General features: G+C 40.2%; 1 protein-coding gene across 2 annotated transcripts; it reads right to left on the bottom strand.

Moving 5' to 3' along the window:
• Nucleotides 1-712: 712 nt before the first annotated feature.
• ahctf1 (AT hook containing transcription factor 1) lies at nucleotides 713-21,852 on the bottom strand. Of its 2 annotated transcripts, none has more exons than XM_063477464.1 (40): nucleotides 21,778-21,852; nucleotides 19,213-19,339; nucleotides 18,472-18,622; nucleotides 18,221-18,323; nucleotides 17,931-18,111; nucleotides 17,528-17,735; nucleotides 17,260-17,376; nucleotides 17,033-17,117; nucleotides 16,726-16,876; nucleotides 16,474-16,606; nucleotides 16,176-16,357; nucleotides 15,956-16,017; nucleotides 15,681-15,809; nucleotides 15,442-15,532; nucleotides 15,156-15,245; nucleotides 14,643-14,783; nucleotides 13,858-13,962; nucleotides 13,390-13,486; nucleotides 13,116-13,239; nucleotides 12,941-12,997; nucleotides 11,954-12,100; nucleotides 11,562-11,752; nucleotides 11,314-11,458; nucleotides 11,033-11,164; nucleotides 10,767-10,914; nucleotides 10,470-10,620; nucleotides 10,258-10,365; nucleotides 9,843-9,987; nucleotides 9,470-9,685; nucleotides 8,556-9,243; nucleotides 8,214-8,390; nucleotides 7,780-7,885; nucleotides 6,737-6,858; nucleotides 6,346-6,635; nucleotides 4,342-6,090; nucleotides 3,771-4,044; nucleotides 3,405-3,575; nucleotides 3,263-3,327; nucleotides 2,897-2,982; nucleotides 713-2,400 (listed from the first exon to the last, which is right to left on the bottom strand). In XM_063477464.1, exons 2-40 carry the CDS (start codon nucleotides 19,331-19,333, stop codon nucleotides 2,202-2,204), a joined length of 7,638 nt encoding a protein of 2,545 aa, XP_063333534.1. In that variant the 5' UTR covers nucleotides 19,334-19,339; nucleotides 21,778-21,852; the 3' UTR covers nucleotides 713-2,201. The 2 variants fall into 2 exon arrangements, with proteins under 2 accessions (XP_063333534.1, XP_063333543.1); XM_063477473.1 differs by having other exon boundaries at nucleotides 21,637-21,843.
• Between the last annotated feature and the right edge of the window lie 791 nt (nucleotides 21,853-22,643).

The following is a 22,643-nucleotide window of genomic DNA, read 5'->3' as shown; positions in this document are numbered from 1 at the left end:
GGTGTAAAGCTCGACTGACTTCCAACCTCTGAGGGACCACAGGATGTCGCCTGTGTTATTTATGTTTTTATTTTTTGCTTTCAGCTCCTGTCAGTGGCTGTCAGCAGTGTAAACTGACATAAACAGGATTTCTGTTTGTGGTTATTTCAATCATGCATTCAAAGACACTTTTCGCAAATTGTCTTTCAAAATAAATTAAATCCAAAATGAGCTGAAGCTATCAGGAGAATGTGAAAAAACCCTTCTGTTACTTTATCCAAAATGTATATGTGTGTGTTACACTGATACAGACTGAAACTGAAGGGCTGTATCGTAGTGTGTAGTACCCATTTCTGCCACAAGGTGGTGGAGCAAGCCAGGCAAGACATTTAAAACATTCTTATGTAAAAATTTGGGGTTGTGGAAGAAAATGGGGCTAGGTCTAAAAATCAGTATCAAAACCTAAAAGCACAGTAATGCTGCAGTCACGCCCAGGAAGACTGTGGTTGGACACTGGCGCGAACACGTGCAACGAACATATGAACTTCTCGGCTTTGAAATGGTTGATTTGAAAATGGGGGCCAGGTTAGCAACAGCTTTCGGTCATTTGCTGTGTTCAAAGTGATTTTAGTGCAACCAAACAGAAATCAAAGTAAGCCTACTATCAGTTTACAAATGCACGGCTGGTAAACAGCCTCACACCTTTAATGGCTTACATTCAGAAATCAGCCAGAACCTCGTAGACCGAAACAAAAATGGAAAAATTCCTCCATAAACAGTGTGGTAGTTGTTCCAGGATGACAATTTAACTGCAAAATTACAAAGGTACTTGGCAACCATCTTACAACAAAACCAGTATACAACAAATTGAGTCAAATCCTCCGTTTGAAAGAGACCCGTTGCAGACAAGTTGCACTGACTGGTGCGGACTGACTGATTGCAAAATGCATTTATAGATTAGACAGCAGTCATTTGCAAACTTTTACAAACTTTCTGAGAGTTTGGTTGGTTCCCATGCACCTTGCAAACAAAAGTGGTTCCCAGTGGTTGTGGGTGTTGCATTCCAATCAAGACACTCAAAGAGGAACCACCGAGCCAGCCTCCTTTTCCTGGTCACAAGGAGGCTGACATTCAATTCTTACTCCGTCACTGAGATGCAGCATATCTAAAAAAAAAACTCTCTGGTAATTCCAAATAGTACCTTTATGTTGGTGAATTGCGCTGAATTGAAAGACGCAACACAAACATTCAAGCTTTGCCATATTTATCAAAGAGCAGTCATCAAAAATAAGACATTCTACGTACATTCATCAGAAAATAGCCTATGTGTCAGATGTTGATTACGATGAATTTAATCAAACCTATTAACATGTCCCAAATCAAGTTTTACATAAGCAAACCGTTGTGCAAGTTTGTTTTGTTTTTTAGACAATATACAACACCCCCATAACATTTAACAGTCCAAACGTGCTAACAGTGCTGTCTTTCACAGAATCTCTCTTAAATCAAGTTTAATTTAAGACTAGGGCATAGGCAGTATGATTAGACGACCAAATGCATTCAAGAGACACTTAAAAATTCAGAATCAACATAACTGTTTATTATTTATTTATTAACTTTATTTGGAACATAGCAAAAAAAAAAGGAAAAAAAAGAAAAGACTATATACAAATTTAGCAGTAGAAATGTATCTCCACTGGGTTGGTTGCTTTTCTTCTTAAATAGAAAAAACAGCAGGCCTTGAACTTTTAAAAGCAAAACGACAACAAATTTTAAAATAATGTAAATAAAACCTCTTTAAATCAGAGGCAAGTTCGTTTCAGTCTCTGGTTTTATTAATGGGAGCCTTTAAAAATCCACAATGATTGCTTTCCTTTGAGTCATTCTGCGTGGAGAGAATCAGGCCGAGGGCTGCAGCAGAACATCTAGCACAAAATGGCCACAGACGTAAAAGCGAATGAAATCAAGTTAGTCAGAGAAGTACATGTAAACTCCAAAAATATAGTCTCTCACACGCTGCTAACCACCAGCGTGCCTTGTCCCAAAAATAGATTTTTCTGCCTGCATTGCTTTTTTGATTTCCTCCCAACAGGGAAGTCAATCTTGAATCTGCAGCGCTGTGAGGCTTTTGAGGAAATGCGACCATCTCGAGTTCAGGCATACATTTTTATTTGACAGCTCACAGTCTGAGGTTCACTGGTTAAAAACAGCCGCAAACCTTCCTACAGTTTCTTTCTCCGCGTGACAGGTTTTGTAAAAACTGTGTCCAAGACACGTTTACGTCGAAGGTTCCTGCTGGTGGTCGGTTCCTCTCCCTCTTTAATCCTCCTCAGCGCTCGTGGCATCGAATCGACTGGACTGGGCAGAGGCGAGATCAGTTCGACTTCTGCTATGGGAAGCGGCGTTGCGACAGCTTTGGATCTGGGGGGGATGGAAATTTCAGTTAAAATAAAACCTGCCAATATGATGTATAATCCCTATTAATGCCAACCACATATAGATGTTAAATAAACAAAATAGAAAAATACACAGCTACAACTGACATACGCATGAATATAAATTAAATAATTTATAATAATAATAATAATTTATCTTCCTTCTTGATGACCTGTGTACGCAAGTATTTTTACTTGTTTTGCTAACTCGGTCATTAACACCACCACAGTACAGACCTGTAACAGGAAACCTCAGCCTCTATTTACTATTTATGAACATTACTTTGTATATATGCAGCATTTCCTGCACCTATCTAGATCTATCTCTCTATATCTATAGCCATCACTCTATATCTATATATCTCTCTGTCTCTATCTATGATAGATATCTAGATATAGCCATCTATATCTATCTATAGTTTACTTTCATTTTAGGAGGCTGTATTTTTGCCCGTGTTTCAGTGTAGGATGTAGTTTCTTACTTGGCAGTCCGCTTGTTTGTTTTTCTGCTTTTAGTAGTGCCTGCGTCTTTCTCGACTTCTACATTATCTTCTGAAGACATTTCATCCTGGAAAAAAAGAGAAAAATGGCATCTTCAAAAGATCTTTCATTTCATTCATCATTACTTCTGTTACAACCCTTAGTTATCTAGCTTCTGTAGAGCAGTGGTTTAAACTCTTGTGTGTGCTGCGTCCAACATCCTGGTTCAAAGGCTCATAACTGATAGAATAACTATGACAGGACAGATATATAACAACAAAATAAAGAAATGCAAAGAGGAAAAAAAGAGATTTGTTATCTTTAGGATAGAAAAACAAATCAAGTGTGAACAAAGTTGAAGTTCCTACCTGCACTTTGACTCTGCTGCGAGTGACGGGTGCCTCACGTTGTTCAGAGGAATCTGCTCTTTGGGCTGACACAGACACAACAAAGGGTTACAACCATTTACAGAAAAATAAATAAATATGAACAAACTGATACTCGGCTCACCTCTTGTTCGTCTTCGTGAGGGGGAATAGATGAATGAATTCTCGCCTGGACTGGATTCATCATCCTCAGGTTGTGGGACCAGCCCGTCTTTCCCCGGGGAGTGAACCTGCTCCACTGATGACTTTTTACTCCTCTTGCTCGTTCTCAGTGCCTTCTTAACCATGGCATCATCTGTTTAAGAGGTTACACTTTTAGATCAATACATTTTGAATTCTGCATGCACGTCATACAAGTTAAACCAGCATGTAGCAGAATAAATTCAGTCCCTTTGTAATCTTCACTAATTTGAACTCGTTGGCATGTACAGCTTCACACCGACTGTTCTTTTCTTCTCCCACACAGTCATAGTTTAAGTTAAATTCATACCTTCCTGCTTCTCTTCCTCATCTTTAAGTCTCTTGATAAGGGCATCAGCAACAGGAGTCTTAGAGTCCACCTCCAACGGTGAGTCCAAAAGGGGAAGGTCTTCCTCTGGGTGGTCCCAAAGTTTGCTTCTAGTGGGGCGACGGGAGTTGGTTCGACTCGGATTTCTGGGCGGTTCGGGCTCGTGTAAATCTCCTGTCTCTGTTGCGTTTTCAGAAGTCGTCTCTCCTTGTGTCTTTTCTGGACTCTTAGAAAGCGACACAGGAACCAGTTTCACCTGGAAATGTTAAATGTAAAAAATGAACGATGGATGGATTGGGCTTGCAACATGTAATATGAAAAAAAAAATATAAAAAGGCATGCATGATAACTAGAGGTGAAAATCAAAAATGAAAATAAAAGCATTTCATGAAATACGCTTCAAATATTAAGATCATACATGAGTAGCCTATCTGCAAACATCAGATGACGAACATAATCTGTGCAGTTTTGTAGTCCTGGTGTTAAATAAATATAATCTACAAGGTTCAGCATATCAGTTTTACAGATTATAGATAGCTTTCTGAATTCTTACCTGTGGATATACAGTTAGGCTAATCTGGCTTGAGTGTCGAGTTGTCCGGCCCGGGCTAGGAAGTTGCTCTTTGTCTTCTACTTTCTCCAGCACAGTGGACAAAGTCGCTGATGTTTCCGTCTTTGTCCTTCTGGAGCTCCGTCTTACAGGAGAGGCAAACACCTCATCCTGTTCGTATTCTTCTTTCACGATCTCAAGCGGTGTCGCCACCACTTCAGTGCTACTCGTAATCCTCCGGCTGGACCTCCTCGGAGTCTTTACCTCAGATGTTGTGTGTTTGGATGGGGTTGGAGTCTTTGAGCTTGTTCGTCGACTTGGTTTTATTACGTTAACTTCCTCCTCGTGTTTGACTTCATCATCTGTGGCTGTAGACACCTCACTGCCACTTTGAGTCCTTTGACTGGTCCTTGTTGCAGCCACCCTCTGCGAACGTCTGGATGGAGACGATGCCTTGGAGGTTGACGCAACTGAAGTATTGTTATCCATGACCTCAACCTCTTCGTCCTCTTCTTTCGGAAGCTCTGGCTGTGTTTTGCGGGTACTTCTTCGAGGTGTGCTGGCTGGGACTTTGGTTTCTTTGGCCTGTTTACCTTTCCTAGGTGTACGACTCGGTGACGTAGGGACCAGAGTGCTTGTTTTTGTGTCCTCCATTTCCCTGTCGTCCTCTGGCTCATTTGCTTCCTCTGACAGAGGAGAGATAAAAGTTACCATCCTCCCCCTCGTCATCCTCCGTGTTGGAGTGGAAGGAGTCTTCTTCCTCTGAGAGGTAGTAGGCTCTTGTACAGGCTCTTCATCCAGCTCATTGTTTAAGCTCAAAGCCTGCTTTACAGGTTTCTCTTCAACACTTTCATCTGTTCTCGTACTTCCCTCACCTATTTGTTGTGTTTCCTTCTCTGTTTTAATTTCTTCATCTTTCTCCTCATCTGCCTCCATTGATGATTTGCGGTCCTGCAGCTCCTCTTCTTCCGTGACAGGCTCCGTTTCTGCACTAGGGCCATTCTCCTCAGGCTCTTTCCGCTCCTCAGCAGGATTGTGTTTGTCCTTTGCTTCCACTGCTACATCAGCAGCTTCTACCTGTGCCAGAGATTCCACGGCTGCAAGACATTCTTCCAATGTAGCTGGGACAGAGACTGAAACAACAGCAGACTCATGGTCTTCAGTCAACATTACCAACTCTGCAGCCTTCTGCTTTTTAGCATCATCTGACTCTTGGTTTGCTTCAGTAGATTCAGTTTGAAAGTCAGCTTGGAGTTGAACAATTTCTGTGCCATCTATATAGTTCCCATCAACCATTACAATCTCTTCTCTTTTATCTTCTTGTGAGGCTTCTTCATACTGGGTAGTATCCTGGTCCTCTGTGCTCAAAAGAATAACCTCAGGTTTGGCCAAAATTTCATTAGCATCCATAACCTGATACTGAATCGAAGGGTCACACGATTGCAAATTATTCTCCATAGGTAGTATGCCTGTCCCTTTATCTCCATCCTCATCCACATCCAGCATCAAGGAGAAACTGCCGTGACTTTCATCTGCCACAACAGTTGGACGAAGCTCAGGAAGATCCATCTGAGCTCCATCAACCAGGCCGTGCTGTCCCTCCACGAGCTCCACAGGTACCAAAAGGGTGGTAGAAGGTTTGAGCTCCATGTATGACGATCCTTGCTCTACTGCTTCATCTGGATCCATCATTCCATCATCTGCCCCAAGTCTCACCATAACCACTTCACCCTCTATGTCCTCATCTACCATCTATAAATAAGCAAACACAGAAAGTGAGTTTTCATGAAAGATTTCAAGAACAAAATTAAAAAACAAACAAGACGTATTCAAACATTTTGTTCTGTCTGACCAAAATGAAAAAAATCCTCAAATGAAAAGTAGCAAATGTGTCTAAATATTTACACATGGCTACATTTTTAAAATAATCAAATGAATTTCCACTTGTTCAGATTGTATACTATCTACTACTCGACACACAAAATCCTTCAGGCCTACATTTGTTACCTTCATCTCTGCACCCGGGGTGATCAGAGACAACACAGCAGCCTCCTGCTCCGCTTGTGTTTGCAAGAAGTGTGTGTGGCTCTGCTGTACAAAGGATGGACTGGGTTGGAGGGATGGCAGCTTCTCAGTACCCGGGACCTCTTCAATGATCTCCACCTCACTACCAGAATCTTCTTCTTCCTCTTCCTCCTCCTCATCTTCTTGGTCTGACACTTCCTCCTCATCTTCATCCTCCTCGTCTTCAGACCCAGAGCTAGAAAGGTCTTCGCTGTCGTTGACGCTCACAACAGCTATGAGATATTAAACAGAAGCAGAGAAGAAATTTGTAAAACAGCACTGTAATATTAATAGCACCACTGTTTGTGTGAAAGGCGTGTACAGTTTTCCTCACAGTGGGAATCGGTGCCAGTTGGCTCTGAGGAGGTTACAGAAGCAGCAGACTTTTGGGTGGTAAACATCGGGGGAGCTTCAGCATCGGCCTGCGTCTCCTCTTCATCTTTACCTAAAGGCTCACTGAGAGAGAGTGAGAACAACAGCCATTTTTAACTTCTTGAAAACAACAAGACAGAGTTACATAACATCGCACTGTGAAACAAACTCATGCTAGCAGTACACCGACTGGTAAACAAATTGTGATAATTCTTGTTCCTTTAGAGCATTCAAGATTTAATTCTCAAAACCTGGATAAACTACAGCTTTGGTCCTGGCACCAAAACAACAATTCAGTACTTAAACAAATGAAACAAATTATGTTCCTAAAAACATTTCCTTCTCCTCTTGTAAAAAACCCCCAAAAAACACAGAACTGAATGTTTGAACCAGCAACTAAAAATCTAGTATGATCGGTTTTACAGTTAATCTTTATTGTATCGTATCCTTATGGGTTATGTACGGAGGGGTTTAAGGGCCACATCAAGAAAAAAAAATTATTGATTATTATTCATTTTGAGAATAAAGTTGAAATGTGCAAACTGCCACGTTTGCTACAACCGCTACAAAATTGTTTGTTTAGAGCATTTAGTGAAACAAATTGATCAGCCGTCTTGTGATACAACATAAATCCTCTTTATTGCACGAGGGTGTAACTGTCGCTAACCTCACGCCTGTCCACTACCAACCCACTCTTGCAAGTTTGTGTTTTTCCGTCTGCACCATTTTTTCAGGGTCCTTATACCGATCACCACACTGTGTTAATGTGCTAAAAGAGACATCATTTCCTTCCTTGTCACTAAAACCGATTCTGAAGTACGATTTCACTAACTCAGAGCAATTTTAATTATAATCTCAGAATTTTGACTTTACTCTCAAAATGATCGATAATATTTCTTTTCTTAATGTGACCCTAAATACTCCTTGGTAGCTATGAATAAAAACGAATCATAAAATCAAAATGTGATGTTATAGCAAAGAGTTTCTCTTGTTTTTGGTGTTTACCTGTTGAAGGAAGGCTGGTTCTGTGATGTATTGTGGATTGCTGAGCGGGTGAGCGGAGGAGACAGATCGCTACCAAACAGATGCCTCTGAACAAACTCTGTCAGATCTGATGGAAGGAAAAACAGCAACTTTATTAAACTTAAAAAAACAACAACACAAAAAGACAGTAATCACCATCATTACCATGTAGTTGCCCAAGAAAAAAAATATTATTCAATATAATAAAAATCTGGAATCTGAAGTACTTTTAATTTGAATACATTTGGTTGAAACCAACAGATAATAGTAATTAGTATGTCTTTAACAATTTTTAGAAGACTTTCTTCACACCTTTTACCACCTCGAGTATCATGAATCCTTACAGTCTAATCTAATGTGGTAAAATCGTTTAACTTTATCAGTTACAATATAGATTAATAAGTTGAAAGGTGGACCTGTTGATTGTTCCAGATCTGCCTCTTCACTTGTCGTTTCAGTTACTCCAGGAGGTTCAGCATGCTCGCTGAACTCTGTGGCCTCTGATTGGACATCCTGGCCCTCGTCTCTAACTGAGAGATCTTGAGATTCAGCGTCAGTGCTAGAGTCTGCGCTGTCAGTTCCCTGGTTACGATCTAGTAGAATACATGTTTTGTCAAGCAATGTTTGAGAGAAGTATTGCCAAACGTATTTTCAAAATCATGAGCACAGCAAATGATTTTGGATTTCGGCGCAGTGCAACCTGCTCCAAAAATCAGTTCTGAAAAAACAAACTATAAAAATAAATAAGAATAAATTACCTTGAAGATGAAGAGATGTCTCATTTTGGTCAACAATGGCAGCATCGTGCTTGGTGCTTGACTCAACGTCTAGATCATCTTCTTTTTTAGACTGAATTTCTTCCTCAGTTTTAGCCTCCTGGTCAAGATCAATTTCCATCACATCCTCTGGTGTATTTTCTTCCCTTACGTCATCTTCTTCCTTTTCTGAATCCTCTGACGTCAGAGGAAGGGTTTGCTCAGTTGCTGGTGAGGCCATTACCTCGGCTGTTGCCACGGGTTCTTTTTCAGCCAAAAATTTAACATTCACCGTAACTACATCATCGTCATCATCTTTCTCTGTACTGACATGTCCATCCTTTTCTTCATTGTCTATTGAAAGAGGAGCATCAAAATACTCTAAAGTGGTGTCTGTTGACCGAACAGATGTTGTGCTGGTGTCAAGGTTAAAACTAAGATGTGTTTGTGTTGCATCCGATTGTTTTTGTTCTGCAGCGCCTTCAAGGGCGGAGGATAACTCGCTCTCGGAGCGTTTCAGCTGTGGAGAGGAAATTCCACCTTCTGGAGGCAAGAACTTTACACGTGGTTGTTCCCCTTCCTCATCTCCATCTTCTTCCTCTTCAGCAGGCTGTAATGACCAGGTCTTACGTGTGGCCTTGGACAGTGCCGAGCTTCTGGTCAGCCGACTAATCTCACTGTCTGCTGCCACCTACAGAAAAAACATAGATGATTGGAAGACGCAGTTTATTTATTAGACCATCATAATCCACAATTAGCTTTTTTTTTTTCTTGTTCAAGATAATTTAAGTAAAAAAAAAAGGAAAAAAAAAAGAGCCAGGTGGTTCCCCTATTAACATGCTCAGCTAAAATGAGCTGCAACCTCACAAATGGAAAAAAGAGGTTCTGTGTGTTCCACGTGTGCTTTTTTTTCTTACCCCATTAGTCCATCGGATGCCCTTCTCAACTTCCGGGGATTCTGACTCTTCAATAAAGGTGATACGGTTCTCTTTGCTGCGGATAGGAGGTGTAATGGAGCGACCTGGTGAAGCAGAAGGCGTGGCAACGGGTGTGGGCCTCAGGCTGCTGCGCAGGATGGACTGGGGAGTGAAGGCTGAGAAGACTGGGCCAGAAGCAGCCAAGGCTCGGGCCCGCTGACGGGGAAAACACATGAAAAGTGTGAGTAACAAAATACTAAAGGTACTCCACAGCATTATCATAAACTATTAAATATCACAAAAAGCATAGAAAATATGAATACTGTAATCCTGGACTACATAACAACAAGTAATTCTAAATTCATCTACTGACCTTGACAACCTGAGGTGTTTGCAGCAAACAGAGTTCAGGTGCTTTGCTAACACTCTTGGGTGAAACCCAGGCACTGGGAGGTCTGGGAGGGCTGAGAAGAGGCCGAGGTGTTTGACAGGAAGGATGAACCACCAAATCGATCAGCCTGGGCCACAATGGAGGAGGAACACAAACATGAATTTAGGATACTGTCTTACCAAAATTTAACATTCAGTACAATAACCAGATATTTTAATATGTATACAACATATTATAATATTAACATCTTTATAAAATAAGAAATGAAAAAATAAATTAGAAAGTCAGCTTTGTGCCAGATGGACAAACACGTCAAGTTAATATCAACGTTTCCCCCTCATGATCGGTAAAATCCGTATTATACGATTCAGTTTCACTTAAGCTCTCACTGATGTACCTTGACTTTCGTTTGGAGGTCATGGTGATTGGAGTTCCAAGGAATGGTTCAGGAAGGCCAATGCAGGATGGCTTAGGGCTAGAGCTAGGAACCTTAGCTGCCCTGGGGCTGGAAAATATGACCAGGCAACAATTTGCAATAAGCAAATTAAATAAATCAAAATGCAAAAGAAAAGTTAATTTCAAGATGCAATTTTGGTATTTTATGTTCACCTGTTGGCAGGAGAGCACTGTGGTGTAGCTCCTTTGCCTAACCACACTTCTTCAATCTTGGTCAGGACATTGTTGATAAAACCAGCCCTGGACATTACCTTCTCACTAGCAGTGCGCTTGGTGATGGTTGACAGTGGCTGTGGCCGGGACACTGGGACAGAGAAAGAAAAAACATTGTGCATTTGCTGAATAACCCTCTTCAGGATTATTAGGATACTCTGTAAATGCTTCAACACACTCCTGTGAAAACCGGTTTCCACTGAGGTGAACTGCTACAAACATGAAGCGTCTCATTACCTTCTCTGTGGATGGTGTTGGGATGTTGGTAGGGTTTGGCTCTCTCCATTGCCAGTTTCCTCTGAACTCTCGGCAGAACTTTGCCATACAGATCCAGGATGGTGTTCCTGGTGTTGGATCGTTCTTTAAGCTTTGGGTCTCGTTCGTTCTATGATTAAAAAACAAAAGCACAAACAAGAGAACATGGTTAGAAAAAGCTTATTTCTATATAAACCATTAGAATTTCTACCATTTCCGTTTTATTAGCTTCTATATGTCAAACATACCACTAAGTTCATTCTCAGGGTGTGGTTGAGCTGCAGAGCAGGAATGTAGTTTGCATGCTGAAGGTAGTGAACCATCAGTAGTTCTCTGTTCTGGAGACCGCCTGTACCCTGGAGAAACCTCTCCAAACATTCCTAAAACACAAACCAATAACCAGGGATTTAAGCAATAATTTTATAATACAAAGGTGAAACAATTACAATGTAATTAAAAAAAGAAAAAAAGAAAACAAATCAGAAATCTTACAGCCAACTTTTTATCAGTGCTTTCACCATCTCTCTACCTGTTCATTGAGGCCCAGGGGCAGCTTGAGCAGCTCCTTGATGAGGCCCAACTCCTGGCAGCTTTCATACAGGAAACCGAGCAGCTCAGTCATGTTGAGGCGATTAGAGTGCTGCCGGAGGAGGTACCATGCTTCTATGAGACACCTGGAGGGAGGGCAAACAGATTGGTTAATGAAGATCACGCAGCTGCTGTATACTTGTAAAGAGATTAAATGAATGAATAAATACTTTAATGCATGAAACGTACCTGTTGTGCAACAGCACAGACAGGCAAAGCTTGGCCTGTGAAGTGTTGGAAACCGCAGGTTTTGTGACATGGAAGTATCGTAGAGCCACTGACTGTTGGCCCTGGCACATCAGCGCTTGCAGAACGCGCTCATGCTGCCACTCAAAGTGAAACTGAGAAGCAGCTGGGTGCAAAAGAAGCTCAAACGAACTCTGATGAGGAAAAAAGAAGGAATTAACATTACACTTACTGAAGGATAAACATAATTTTTTTTTTTTTTAAAAATCATGAGGTCTGATTACACATGCACATGTCTCTGAGTTAGTAAAGGCCTTTTCACATAGGACGCAGCACGCAAACCCATTCTTTTCTATTGCTTACAATGCATAATAGTTTCCAATCAATGCTTTTACCTGATGGTCATGATGGTCCAGGAGCCAGAGGCCTTGTACTAGTTTAATGAGTCCAATAGGGATGGCAAAAGCTGTGGGGAAAGACTCCACTGATGCGCCGTCCTTATTGGGGAAGGAGTACATGACATCTAACAAGAGGTAAATCACCTGGAACAACAGGTCAAGGCTCATACAAGCAAAAGGAATCAAGTTAAAATCTTACTATAATGATCACAGCGTGTGTCCGTTCCCCCAATTTCTAGATGTGCTGATAAAATATACCATATAAACTACCTGGGATAGCAGGATTATCAACATCAAAATAGCCACTGGGAACAATTTTTTATAAATCGCTCAAATCCTTAGAAACTATATATATTATTTGGAATGGCTGGTCTCAAAATTAACTGGAACATTAGGTCTACGTTATGCGTATGTTGTTGTTTGTAAATACATTTTTAGTGCATTGGCACTTTAGGGTCACTGGAATGTATTGTCTGACTGTAAATAAGTGTTTAAACAGCAGCATAACAGTGCCTATAATTTATTACTTTGTCATATCCTCCTGAGACCCGACCAATTCATTATGTCCTCTGTAATGGACAACAAAAGTTAAACTGAAAGATACTTTTTTCCCTCTCAGTTCTCAGGAGGATATACAATGAATGTGTAGCATACAAAACATAAGAATAAAGATATGAAATTATAATTTCTTTGTTTAATGTTTATGAACAGCGTTTTCACCATCTCACTCTAGAAAGTGAAAATGTTTGAATACATGAGTGAATTAAACAAATGATGATAGCCTGTTTTGCTAGTTCAAATTAGTGCTTAAGATGGTCATCTGTGCTAATATTTATATCACGCTTACAGCTGATTGACTAAATGACTGAAGTTAATGGATTAAAAATAATCACTAACAATCTAACAGTTGTGTATACAGTGTTAAAATGCATACATGCTGAAGATATATGATTCTGTAAACAGACAGTATGAGTTGAAGGATACAATCGCATGTTTTGCAGCCTCATCAATGTTGTCCAGCAGATATATGTCAAGCAAGGCCTGCAAATCACACAATTGAAAATCTTTAAAAAAAAACATTATTTAATATCCTTGTATAATAAGTACTGTTTGTTTAAAAATATAATAAATGAAGTAAAATATAGATTTAAATTCTCACATGCAGCGTAGGTGGTGGGTATTGCCCCGTTCCACCTTCATCCCTTTTCCACAGGTTCATCAAGCGTTCGCCACACTGGCCAACTAAACCGTCAATCATCAGGCAGTCTGCGCACCACTTGCCCCTGAGAAAACAACAGGTGGTCAGCATAATCAAAGGAAAAAAGGAGACAACTCGTAAACCTGGAACGGGCACATCTCATAGATGTTTGCGTTTGTTATAAAGGAGGCCTAGATTTTAATGCATGTACACCCAAACTCCTTTTGTTACTCACTTGGCCAGCCTGGTCAGCTCCTCCCTGCGTATGGTGTAATAGTTGCTGATGACCGAGTGAGTATAGAAAGGCCTGGAAATCTGAAGAGCATCATCATCTAGTAGAGTAAGGAGAAACATTTTTTAAATAAATACAGCAATAATTTTCTAGTCGTTGCAAATAATTTGGAAATAAAGTTCAAATAAACAAACTAATGAAGACATGTGGACTAGTTACTCCAAGGACCTAGTCCTCCTTGTTTGCTTAAATAACCAGGGGTTAGTTATAACTGACATGAATGTTTCTTTGCAGAAATAAACAAAAACAGTTGTTTTTTAAGTGCTCTCACATTTATTATATTCACTTCTTTAGTGACACATTGTTAATTGGTCTTAAATATGTTTCTCTTGAAAAATATATGCTTTTCCATTTTTTCTTAGGGGTTTCATTTGATACATTTTCAGATTACGTATGACAGCATCACTTTACCTGAACCCTCAGGGAGCAAGCCAGTACGACAGAACCAAAGGACCACCTGAGCATACTTGGAGATGAGACTTGACACCATATTCTTGTTCATTAAACCCACCAGACCTGAAACAAGAACATAAATGAATGTCAGTGACAAAGGAGCTCACGATCCATGACAAATCATAGTTTATTACAAGTGTAAAGTATGAAAAGAAAGTGTTGTTTATGTTGTTGTCGTCACTGGTTGGCTCTATTTCACAATCTAATGAAAATCAAAATCCCATCCATCCATTCTCTTCCTTGGATCACAAATGCAGGTCACATTCCGGACAAAATAATCTCGCTACACCAAAACCACAACTGTGTGTCAAAAGGCTTTGACAAATCAATAAAAAGAACCGCAGGCATTTTTTGGAGTCCATTAAATAATGTTGTTGATCACTTTAACGGCAACAGTTATTCTACCTTTAGTTATTCTACTCTAGATATGGACCTGTAGTCATGGACAAAGTCAAAGATTCACTAAAATCTGATCAACTCCAGGAGGGGTAGCAATTCTTGTGGATGGATGGAGACTTTTAAGGTACAGTGCTCATTGGACCTTCGGCCAGATGAGCTAACCAATCAAAATACACAAATAGCTAAACTTCATAAAAGCTTTCTAAACAAAACTAATCAAAGGATATCGCATTACAACTTAAAAGTACCAATAAGCACTATGCGTTGACGTGTCAGTTAAAGCAGTTTCAACAACACGACAGCAAAATATAAAAGTTGTACATGCAACTGTGTGGACAGAGCACCTTTTTGTGTGAGCTCCTGAGCTTCACTGAGCAGACAGTGGAAAATGGCACTGAGGTTACTCAGCAGTCTTTGAGTGTGCTGCAGCAGCTGCATGGTCTGAGGGTCTGTGAAGTTAGATGAGCTGTCAAACAGAGGTGAACCTGCAGAGGATCACATAAATGGATCAATTAAAAATACATTTGCAAACACAAGCACAGGAATGTAAAATAATTTATATATATATCTCCGTTCATTCACAAATAATGTAAAGTTCTGACAAGGAATAGAGCAAACATGTATCTAATGAAAGGTGCTGCACAGATGGGTTATGCAAACATGAAATCAAATCTATTCAAATGTATTAAAGAGAATGGAGAAGATTTATACACATGTAGTTTTAGTTTATCACTAGTACACATTGAAGGTTGAGAAACTTTTTGAAATGTAGTTAAACATCCGGTTTGTAAAAGTAACTTTCTAATTTAATAGAACATGTTTTAAAAAAACAAAAAACAAAAAACAAACAAACATACAGATGCCATCCAGTTCCTCCTTGGTCTGAACTACTTTGTTCCAGGCCCAATCCAGGATGTAGCGCAGATTCAATGCAGAGCCTGGTTGTTCTGTTGAAGGAGAAGAGAATTTTGAGGCGTTAACATCAATATAGGTGGTTACAATTTGTACAGAGAAGAGTTTAGCACAGATTTAATAGAACATACAGGTATGCAACATGTAAATGTATCTTTGTGAATAACTATCATGTATGCAGTGAAACTGGGTGACATGAGCAGTTTAAATAAATCTTTTTTTTAGCTGTACCTTCTGCAGTCCACTGCTTAATGCAACCAGTTATCAGTCCCAAGGAACTAGTCTCCACCGCTGTTGACAAGATGGCATCAAGCTGCTCTTCCTGAAGAACAAAGATGAGAATACAAATGAATAAAAAAATAATGAATATTTCACTTATAAATTTTTAAGAAAATCTTTTTTCAAATAATCTATACAAAAAGAGGAATTAAAAAGTGGGGTGCACGTGACTCTCACAAGTCTGCATGTACCTGAGACAGGCTGGATGGCTGGGTGTCAGCCAGACGGGATGAAAGTAGGCCGGACATAAGGCAGTGAGAGTAGCTAGTGGAGATGATGTCACTGGAACAAGGAGCAGCTTTCTTCAAAAAACCCAGGGTCTGGTTTTAATGACAAAAATGAAATGATTGTGGGTTTAAGATAAGTTTAAACTTCAATGTATGCCTACATATTTAAGAGGGAGAGAGAGAGAGAAAACAAACAACACCAACAAAAAAACAACGAGGTGAAACAACAAGAAACTTGCCTCTTTCTGATACCCAGAGCATGTTAAGTGCACAATTCCAGAGTTGAGCAAACAAGTAGCATCTGAAATGGAAGAAAGGAAGAAGAGAGAGGGAGAAAAGCAAACCAAACTTATTTGTCATATTATAATTCAAAAAGAAGCATTTTAGAGGCTAATACAAGCTTACATTTTTGTATGCTTCCAAGTCAAGGCTGTGGTGCATGTGTTGTGTTAAACCTACCAAAGTTATAAGTGGTGGGGTTAAAGTACTGTTCTGGTGGAGGGCAAGTGAAGGGAAGGCCCCTGCTCAGGCTGCGCTCATGTACCACCACATCTAGGAAGACATGTGGAGACACCATCTGCACCACTGAATCCAGAGACCAAGCAGCAAGGTATGGACACATCTGCAGAGACTCTCCCGTTCTGCCATGAAACAACGAGTACAAAAATATATTACATTAATATACTAAACTAAAACATGCATAAAATAAAAAACGAAAACACAACAACAAATGTTTTGAAATCACTTTCCATTGTACCTTAAAGAGTCTGGCATTTGTGCGTGGTACCAGCGGTTGATGTCAAAAACCCCGATGTAGGTAGACAGACTTCCTTGGCCGTAGGCCTTGACTTGCCAGGTAAAGATGGACACACTGGTGTCTGGAGAGGCAACTGGAAAGGGAAAGAACAGAGGATAGAAGAAAAGTGTGGTGTGAAGTGATTGAAGAAAGTAATAAAGACAATAAAGTTTAGATACGCAGTGTAAAGAAAGGTTCAGTGCTTTTAAATACCTTCATTCATGCTGTCGTCCCGGTCAGGATGAGGTCTGAATTTCTCAATAGTCTGGCAACTCAGCAGGCGGGTGTTTGTGGCCTGTGCCCGGAGAGGGAAAGCCGTGCCACTTAAATCCTGACTGTAACGTTCCTCACAGTACTCGAGACCCTGTGTGAGTGTAAGATAAAAAAATGTTTTAAAAAAGGATGTAACAGTCATTAATAGTTAGTATGAGAAATAGACTGTGCATTTGCTGGGATCTGCCCAGTATAGGATTCACCATTTGAAATCAATATACATTTATTTCTTATATGCAATACAGACCTCATAGAGGATCTTTCCAGAAGTTAAACACTTTCTTTCACTGAAGGCCAACTGAAGCAAGCGCAGGGTGACCACGTCTCCCTCACTGTGTGGGAGTAAAAGGATGCAGAGGAAAATAAGAACTTGAAATAAACACAAACAAACAAACGCACACACACAGTCTGGCTGGAAGCAGTTCTTGAAAATACTTGTTTGTAAACTAAACCAGAGTTAAAGGCAAAACTTACAGATCCTGCGAAGACTGGACCGCCCAGAGGTAGCAGCAGTTCCTGGGGTCGTTCTCTGGCTCCTGGAAAGTGAAGGCATATACAGGCACCCTGCCACCCTCTAACTGTGAGTGGTATCTGCAATAAACAATGGAAGAAAGGGAAAAATATATATATAGCTGCTATACATGCTATTCTTTTGACTCTAGTGGGAACTACAATTTGCAAAATAAACACATCTTTTACACAAAGTCTATGGATAGAAGTCGGAAGAAATACTAGCACTCACTCTTTCTTTAAAGTCTTCATGTTCCACAGCTGTAAGTATCCATCTGAAAATCCTACTGCCAGGTGGTTGGTCCTAGAGATGTACTGCAGAGCTGTGGCTCCAACTCCACTGGGTCCATTCAGCTGGAGGCAAAGATGTCTGCCCTCTCTTGTGCTGACTTCTCTTAGCTTGGGGATCTCTGCAGGAGATTTAGTCACTACCTGCAGGTCTGCAAACAGAATAAATATAAAGGGAGAGATTCTTTTAGAAAAAAAAGTACAATCTATAGGTACCAGAATATGTTTGCATACAATGAAAAGGTGAAATAGAATAAAAACGGCTTCCATTAAAGGAACAGAAAGCACAGACATCCACAAAAGTAAGAAAGCATACTACACATCACTTCCTCATTGAAACTTCTCACCTGAAGCGTCAAGTTCACTTTGGTTGCAGGAAAGATCATCGAGACAGAGGTCCACAAGGAGTACGTGACCGAGATCTGTTACTACGGCCGCAATTCCAAAGAACCAGCGCAAACCCTGGTGAAGGTGTTGTGTGGACGTGCTTGCTCCGCCGTAGCTCACTAATGGCTCAATAGCTGTGATCTAGATGCAAGAGAGTTTTAGAAAAGAAAAATAGAAAATGTTCACATTAACTAAAGTTCTAGAAACTTGAGTCTAAATGTTAAAATAGCAAAAACTATGGTCAACCCACTCTGCCTGGTATGACAACAGCCTTCACCACTCTTGACAGTCCCAAGTCATAAAGACACAGCACGCTGCCTTCTGTTTCCTCCAAGCCAACCAGCAAACCAGACCTGTTAAAATTAACCAGCAGAGGACTTAACATTTGCACTGTCATTATTTTTATTACGTACGCACTTCATAGTGAAATTTCACTGATTACATCCACATCCAAATGAGCCAAATAAATCATGAAATAAATCAATGAAATAAAGCCCGAACCGTTTGAGCCAGCTGAAGTCTCTGGCGGCAAGGACATTGGGTGGGTGCTCCCCTCCACCACTGAAGCAGTATGCAGACAGCCGTTCTCCTGTCACTGCATGGACAACCTCCAAATGGGGTCCACAGGCCAGCCAGGCCAACCCGCTGCGACCTTCATACACAGACAAGGACAGAAAAGTTAAAGTTAAAAGCTGCAGGTCATTGTGCAGTTTAAGCTGAAAGCTAGGCTTGTGATGATAAAGTAGGAAATTACTACAAAAAAATAACAAAAGCCTTTTTAAAAATGTTTGTTTGATTTTGAGGTGATTTTCTTCCTCCCTTTTAATTACCCAATGTTGCAACATCAGCAACTTATTTACACGGTAAAAGAATTATGTGAAGCAAAATAACTAACAAAAAATACTAAAAACAATAGAAGAAATGAAAACCTACGTGTGTATGAATGGATTTTTATATTTAAGAAACAATCAGCTTTAACATCTAGATTGCTGTCTGCCTTTATTTTATGGTTTTGGAAGTTCTTGAAATTCTTATTGTCCTCTAAAGCAGAAGTTTGGTTATTTTCATTTATTATTTATTGATTCTTTTCCCACCTGGGTGATATAGTTTCAATAGTTCATTAAATAACATATTTTCATATGACGATGATGGTATTGTATTTCATATCCTTTATTTGCTATTACAAATAAGAGAAGAAAAAAAAGCTGTTAAATGCTTAAAATAATAATGAAATATTCTTACCAACGGTAAACCTCCCATGAAGAACAGAATCTAGCGTAATCTCATCTTCCCCCAGAGCGTCTACAGTCACTCCTGAGAAAGGCAGCAAGCTGCTGGTGACTTGTGCAGTCAGGTCATGCATTGTTCACTGCATAAACATAAAAAGGAATTAATTAAATGTTAAAAAGATTATTTTATTTACATTTCACCTAATATTTTGGCCAAATATGATAAAACTATTATTAGATTTTTTTGGGGGGCAGCTTACAAAAAGAGCAGAGCCAAAAGGAAAATTATAAAACCAATTTTGTTAATTTGGGTTGCATTTACACAAAAATGACAGACATTTTATTTATCAAAGGGGTCAGAAATAAAATGCACATATTTATGTCAAATAAGGAAACAAACTCAGGCTTGATTTGTATGTATTCATTTCCCACAGGCGCATTCTGAGCCAGTAAAAACCCTGTCAAAAAACAAAAACATCTATTTCCCTCCTTCCATATTACCCTAGCCAAGCTATTCGCTCATTAAGTAAACACAAACAAATTAAAACAAATTAAAAGTCCTCCTGAACCCTTACTAATCCCTAAAACCACTTTGGGGTTTATGTGCTTGACCAGGTTTCTACACAAAAGAGGTCTTTCTTTCAAAACACTGCCTGCGCCCCCCCAGTTGTCAGGAAGCATGCTGTCAGCAAACTTTTGGACAGCTGGGGCTGAGAATGGGCTTGCTTTCCAATCCACAACACGTGGCATACAGCTGCACATCTGTTAGCACATTCTTCTCACAGTGAGATGAGAAGTAAAGCGCTATTACAATAATCGAGTAGCCAACCTGCTCAAGTGGCCTCCCCCCCCCCCCCCCCCCCCCTTCATAATAACTGACACTACCAAAACATGTAAATTCACAGGTCTACATCAACAGCACTGTAAACTAGAGATTTCAAGGTCATTTTATTTTGTGGTTCACAAGCTGTATACTCCAATTTTCCCTACACAGGGCAGACCACTCCTAAAACTTTACTCATGTAAGATTTTTTTTAATGTTTATTTCATTTTATTACCATGACTAACACAAGTACGCTCATGTTTATGCCGTCGACTGGCCTCGTCATTGCACTAGTGCTCCACTAAGATAGCATTATCTAGTCTGGTGTGTATACAGTGCTGACAAAAATTAGTCTGTCACGTTTAGTTTGCGCAATAGTACCCAATACCGCCCCCTGTGGCCACATAAGGAAACACATTGGATTCAAGTGAACTCCCGCGCAACAAGCCTGTAGTCCAGCAGCCACATGCCAGGGCATGAGTTTGAACACATAGATATAACATTTACAAAATAATAAATATATATTCTCTGTCGGAGGCAAATGTTTTTAGAACAACAAAACACTATTGAAAAGCACGTATGGGTTCAACAAACAAACATATAGCGATCACGTGTGTCAACATTTGTCAAGTCTGTGTGACACCTATATGCATTTCTAACATTTTCAACTTTCTACAAGACAGAACATGTACATATAGCGATGATGAAAAATGTGAGACAACATGAAAACATTACATAGCTCCATAAACCACAGTAACCGGCTCATGTTGTCTGGATCGTTAGCGTCTACATAGTACCAAAACATTTGTTTACATTGTTAAGTAACGCACAATGGTGATAAAAATTAAAAGATAAATGAAACAATGCAAGTGTTATCTAGTGCTGGACAATAAGTAGTAGCCTTGATACACTCTTGCATTAGCAGGTTACCGAGTTAGCTTGCAAGGTCATGCAGGATTACAGTTTATTCAATTTCACCGTTAAAGTTAAGAAAGCTAACTCTAATGTTAGCCATCTACATAGCTAACTATTTGGAAGTTGTTGCCATTTCATGTAGACTATCAGGTTTGTGCTACAACAAGTCAACTACAACGGTGACTGAAACTAAAACCATCACGTTTTAACCACTAGTCGAAGGTAAAGTAAGGGTGGCTAGCTAAACTAGCCCGAGGTACAGCAATACTTTCGCTAACGCAGCTAACTTTGTGCTAGCAGTGTGCATCTAACTTGCGGTATGTTTGTTTTTTCCACCCCAGCTAATAACTATACCTGGCATTTATCATTGTTGACATCTTAGTAAAAACACAGCTCTGTCAGCGACGAGTCTTGTTTTACTTGAATCTGAGTATATAGGTGGACTGATGTCATTTTGGTGGTTTAGCTTCAGTTAAAACGTAACGCCAGACAGCGCAGTTAGCTTGTAGCTTCTGGCAGCACCGCAGCAGAGTTAGTTTCTGTTTAACACAAGTGACGCCCGCATTGTGAATCTGTGTGGGGATTTACTCGGCATAAACTCATTTAGTGAGCCGAGCTAGCCCGGTTACATCTTTCCAAGCTGACCTGGAAAACGTGAGGCAATGTGCCGCTAGCTTTTGCTACCAACGTTTACACTACCTGTGCGAGAATGTTGATGGCTATATCAGAGCCACAATTGGTTCGTTTTCCTTTATAATTATCTCGATTCCTTTCTTCCTCTGTCATAATCCGTTGCTTTTTAAAGTACTTCTCCTACCGATAGCCCTCTAGGAGATTCACCTGACAAACAAGCACGAAAGGATCCTCTGACTTCAGGCTCCAACAACGCAGAGCGCCATTTCCACAGTCGAAAAGTGCTCTGACGCATTTCTTCCTCGCTGTGGTTCCGACAGAATAGGCACACATCGAGGACGCACTGCTGCCCCCCTCAGTCTGGGCATTGCTTCTGTTTGAACAATAGAAACTAAAACTTCTTCTTTTTCTTTTTTTAGCTGCTGCCTTCAGGGGTCAACACACGGGTCATCTGCCGTGTGGTGAAAATGCTCCAATGCTGGGCAGAAAGGCAAAGCAACAGCTCCATAATAACGGTTAAGCTCCAAGGAAAGGTAGTGAAGATACATGATTTTAAATAGCTGGCATCAAGTCAGGGTGGATTGGGTGGAGACGAGTGTCAGTTGTGATTTGTGACGGAAGGATACCACCAAGAGTAAAAGGGGTGGTGTGATTTGAGACGGTGCCTCTGACAAAAAGACAGCAGGGACAAATACTTCGTTACTGTACATAGGTAGACTATTCGGGTATCTGTACTTTACTTGAGTATTTTTGTCCTGACAAATTTTTACTTTTACTCCCTACATTTTAAAGCAATTATCTGCGCTTTCTACTCCTTACATTTTCAAAACTTTTAGTTTCACAGATTTGCGGGAAGTTATTGACGTCACTGCGAGCATTCAAACATCAAACTGATTTGAGCCTAAACTGTAACACATGAAAGCCAGTCCTGTTCGTGTATTATTCACCAGGTAAAAAGAGATGAACGAGGCAAAGTGGTCCGGTGTCTTAATTTATCGATATTTAATGACTGCATGTGCCAATAAGTAGCTGTTGCGGCATCTAGGAGCAAGGGGCATAAAGGGAGTAATATT

Source organism: Pelmatolapia mariae, linkage group LG1 (assembly GCF_036321145.2).
Source record: "Pelmatolapia mariae isolate MD_Pm_ZW linkage group LG1, Pm_UMD_F_2, whole genome shotgun sequence".
NCBI lineage: Eukaryota > Metazoa > Chordata > Actinopteri > Cichliformes > Cichlidae > Pelmatolapia > Pelmatolapia mariae.
Note: the sequence above shows the minus strand (reverse complement) of the source record. Positions and strands in the feature narration are given on the sequence as shown.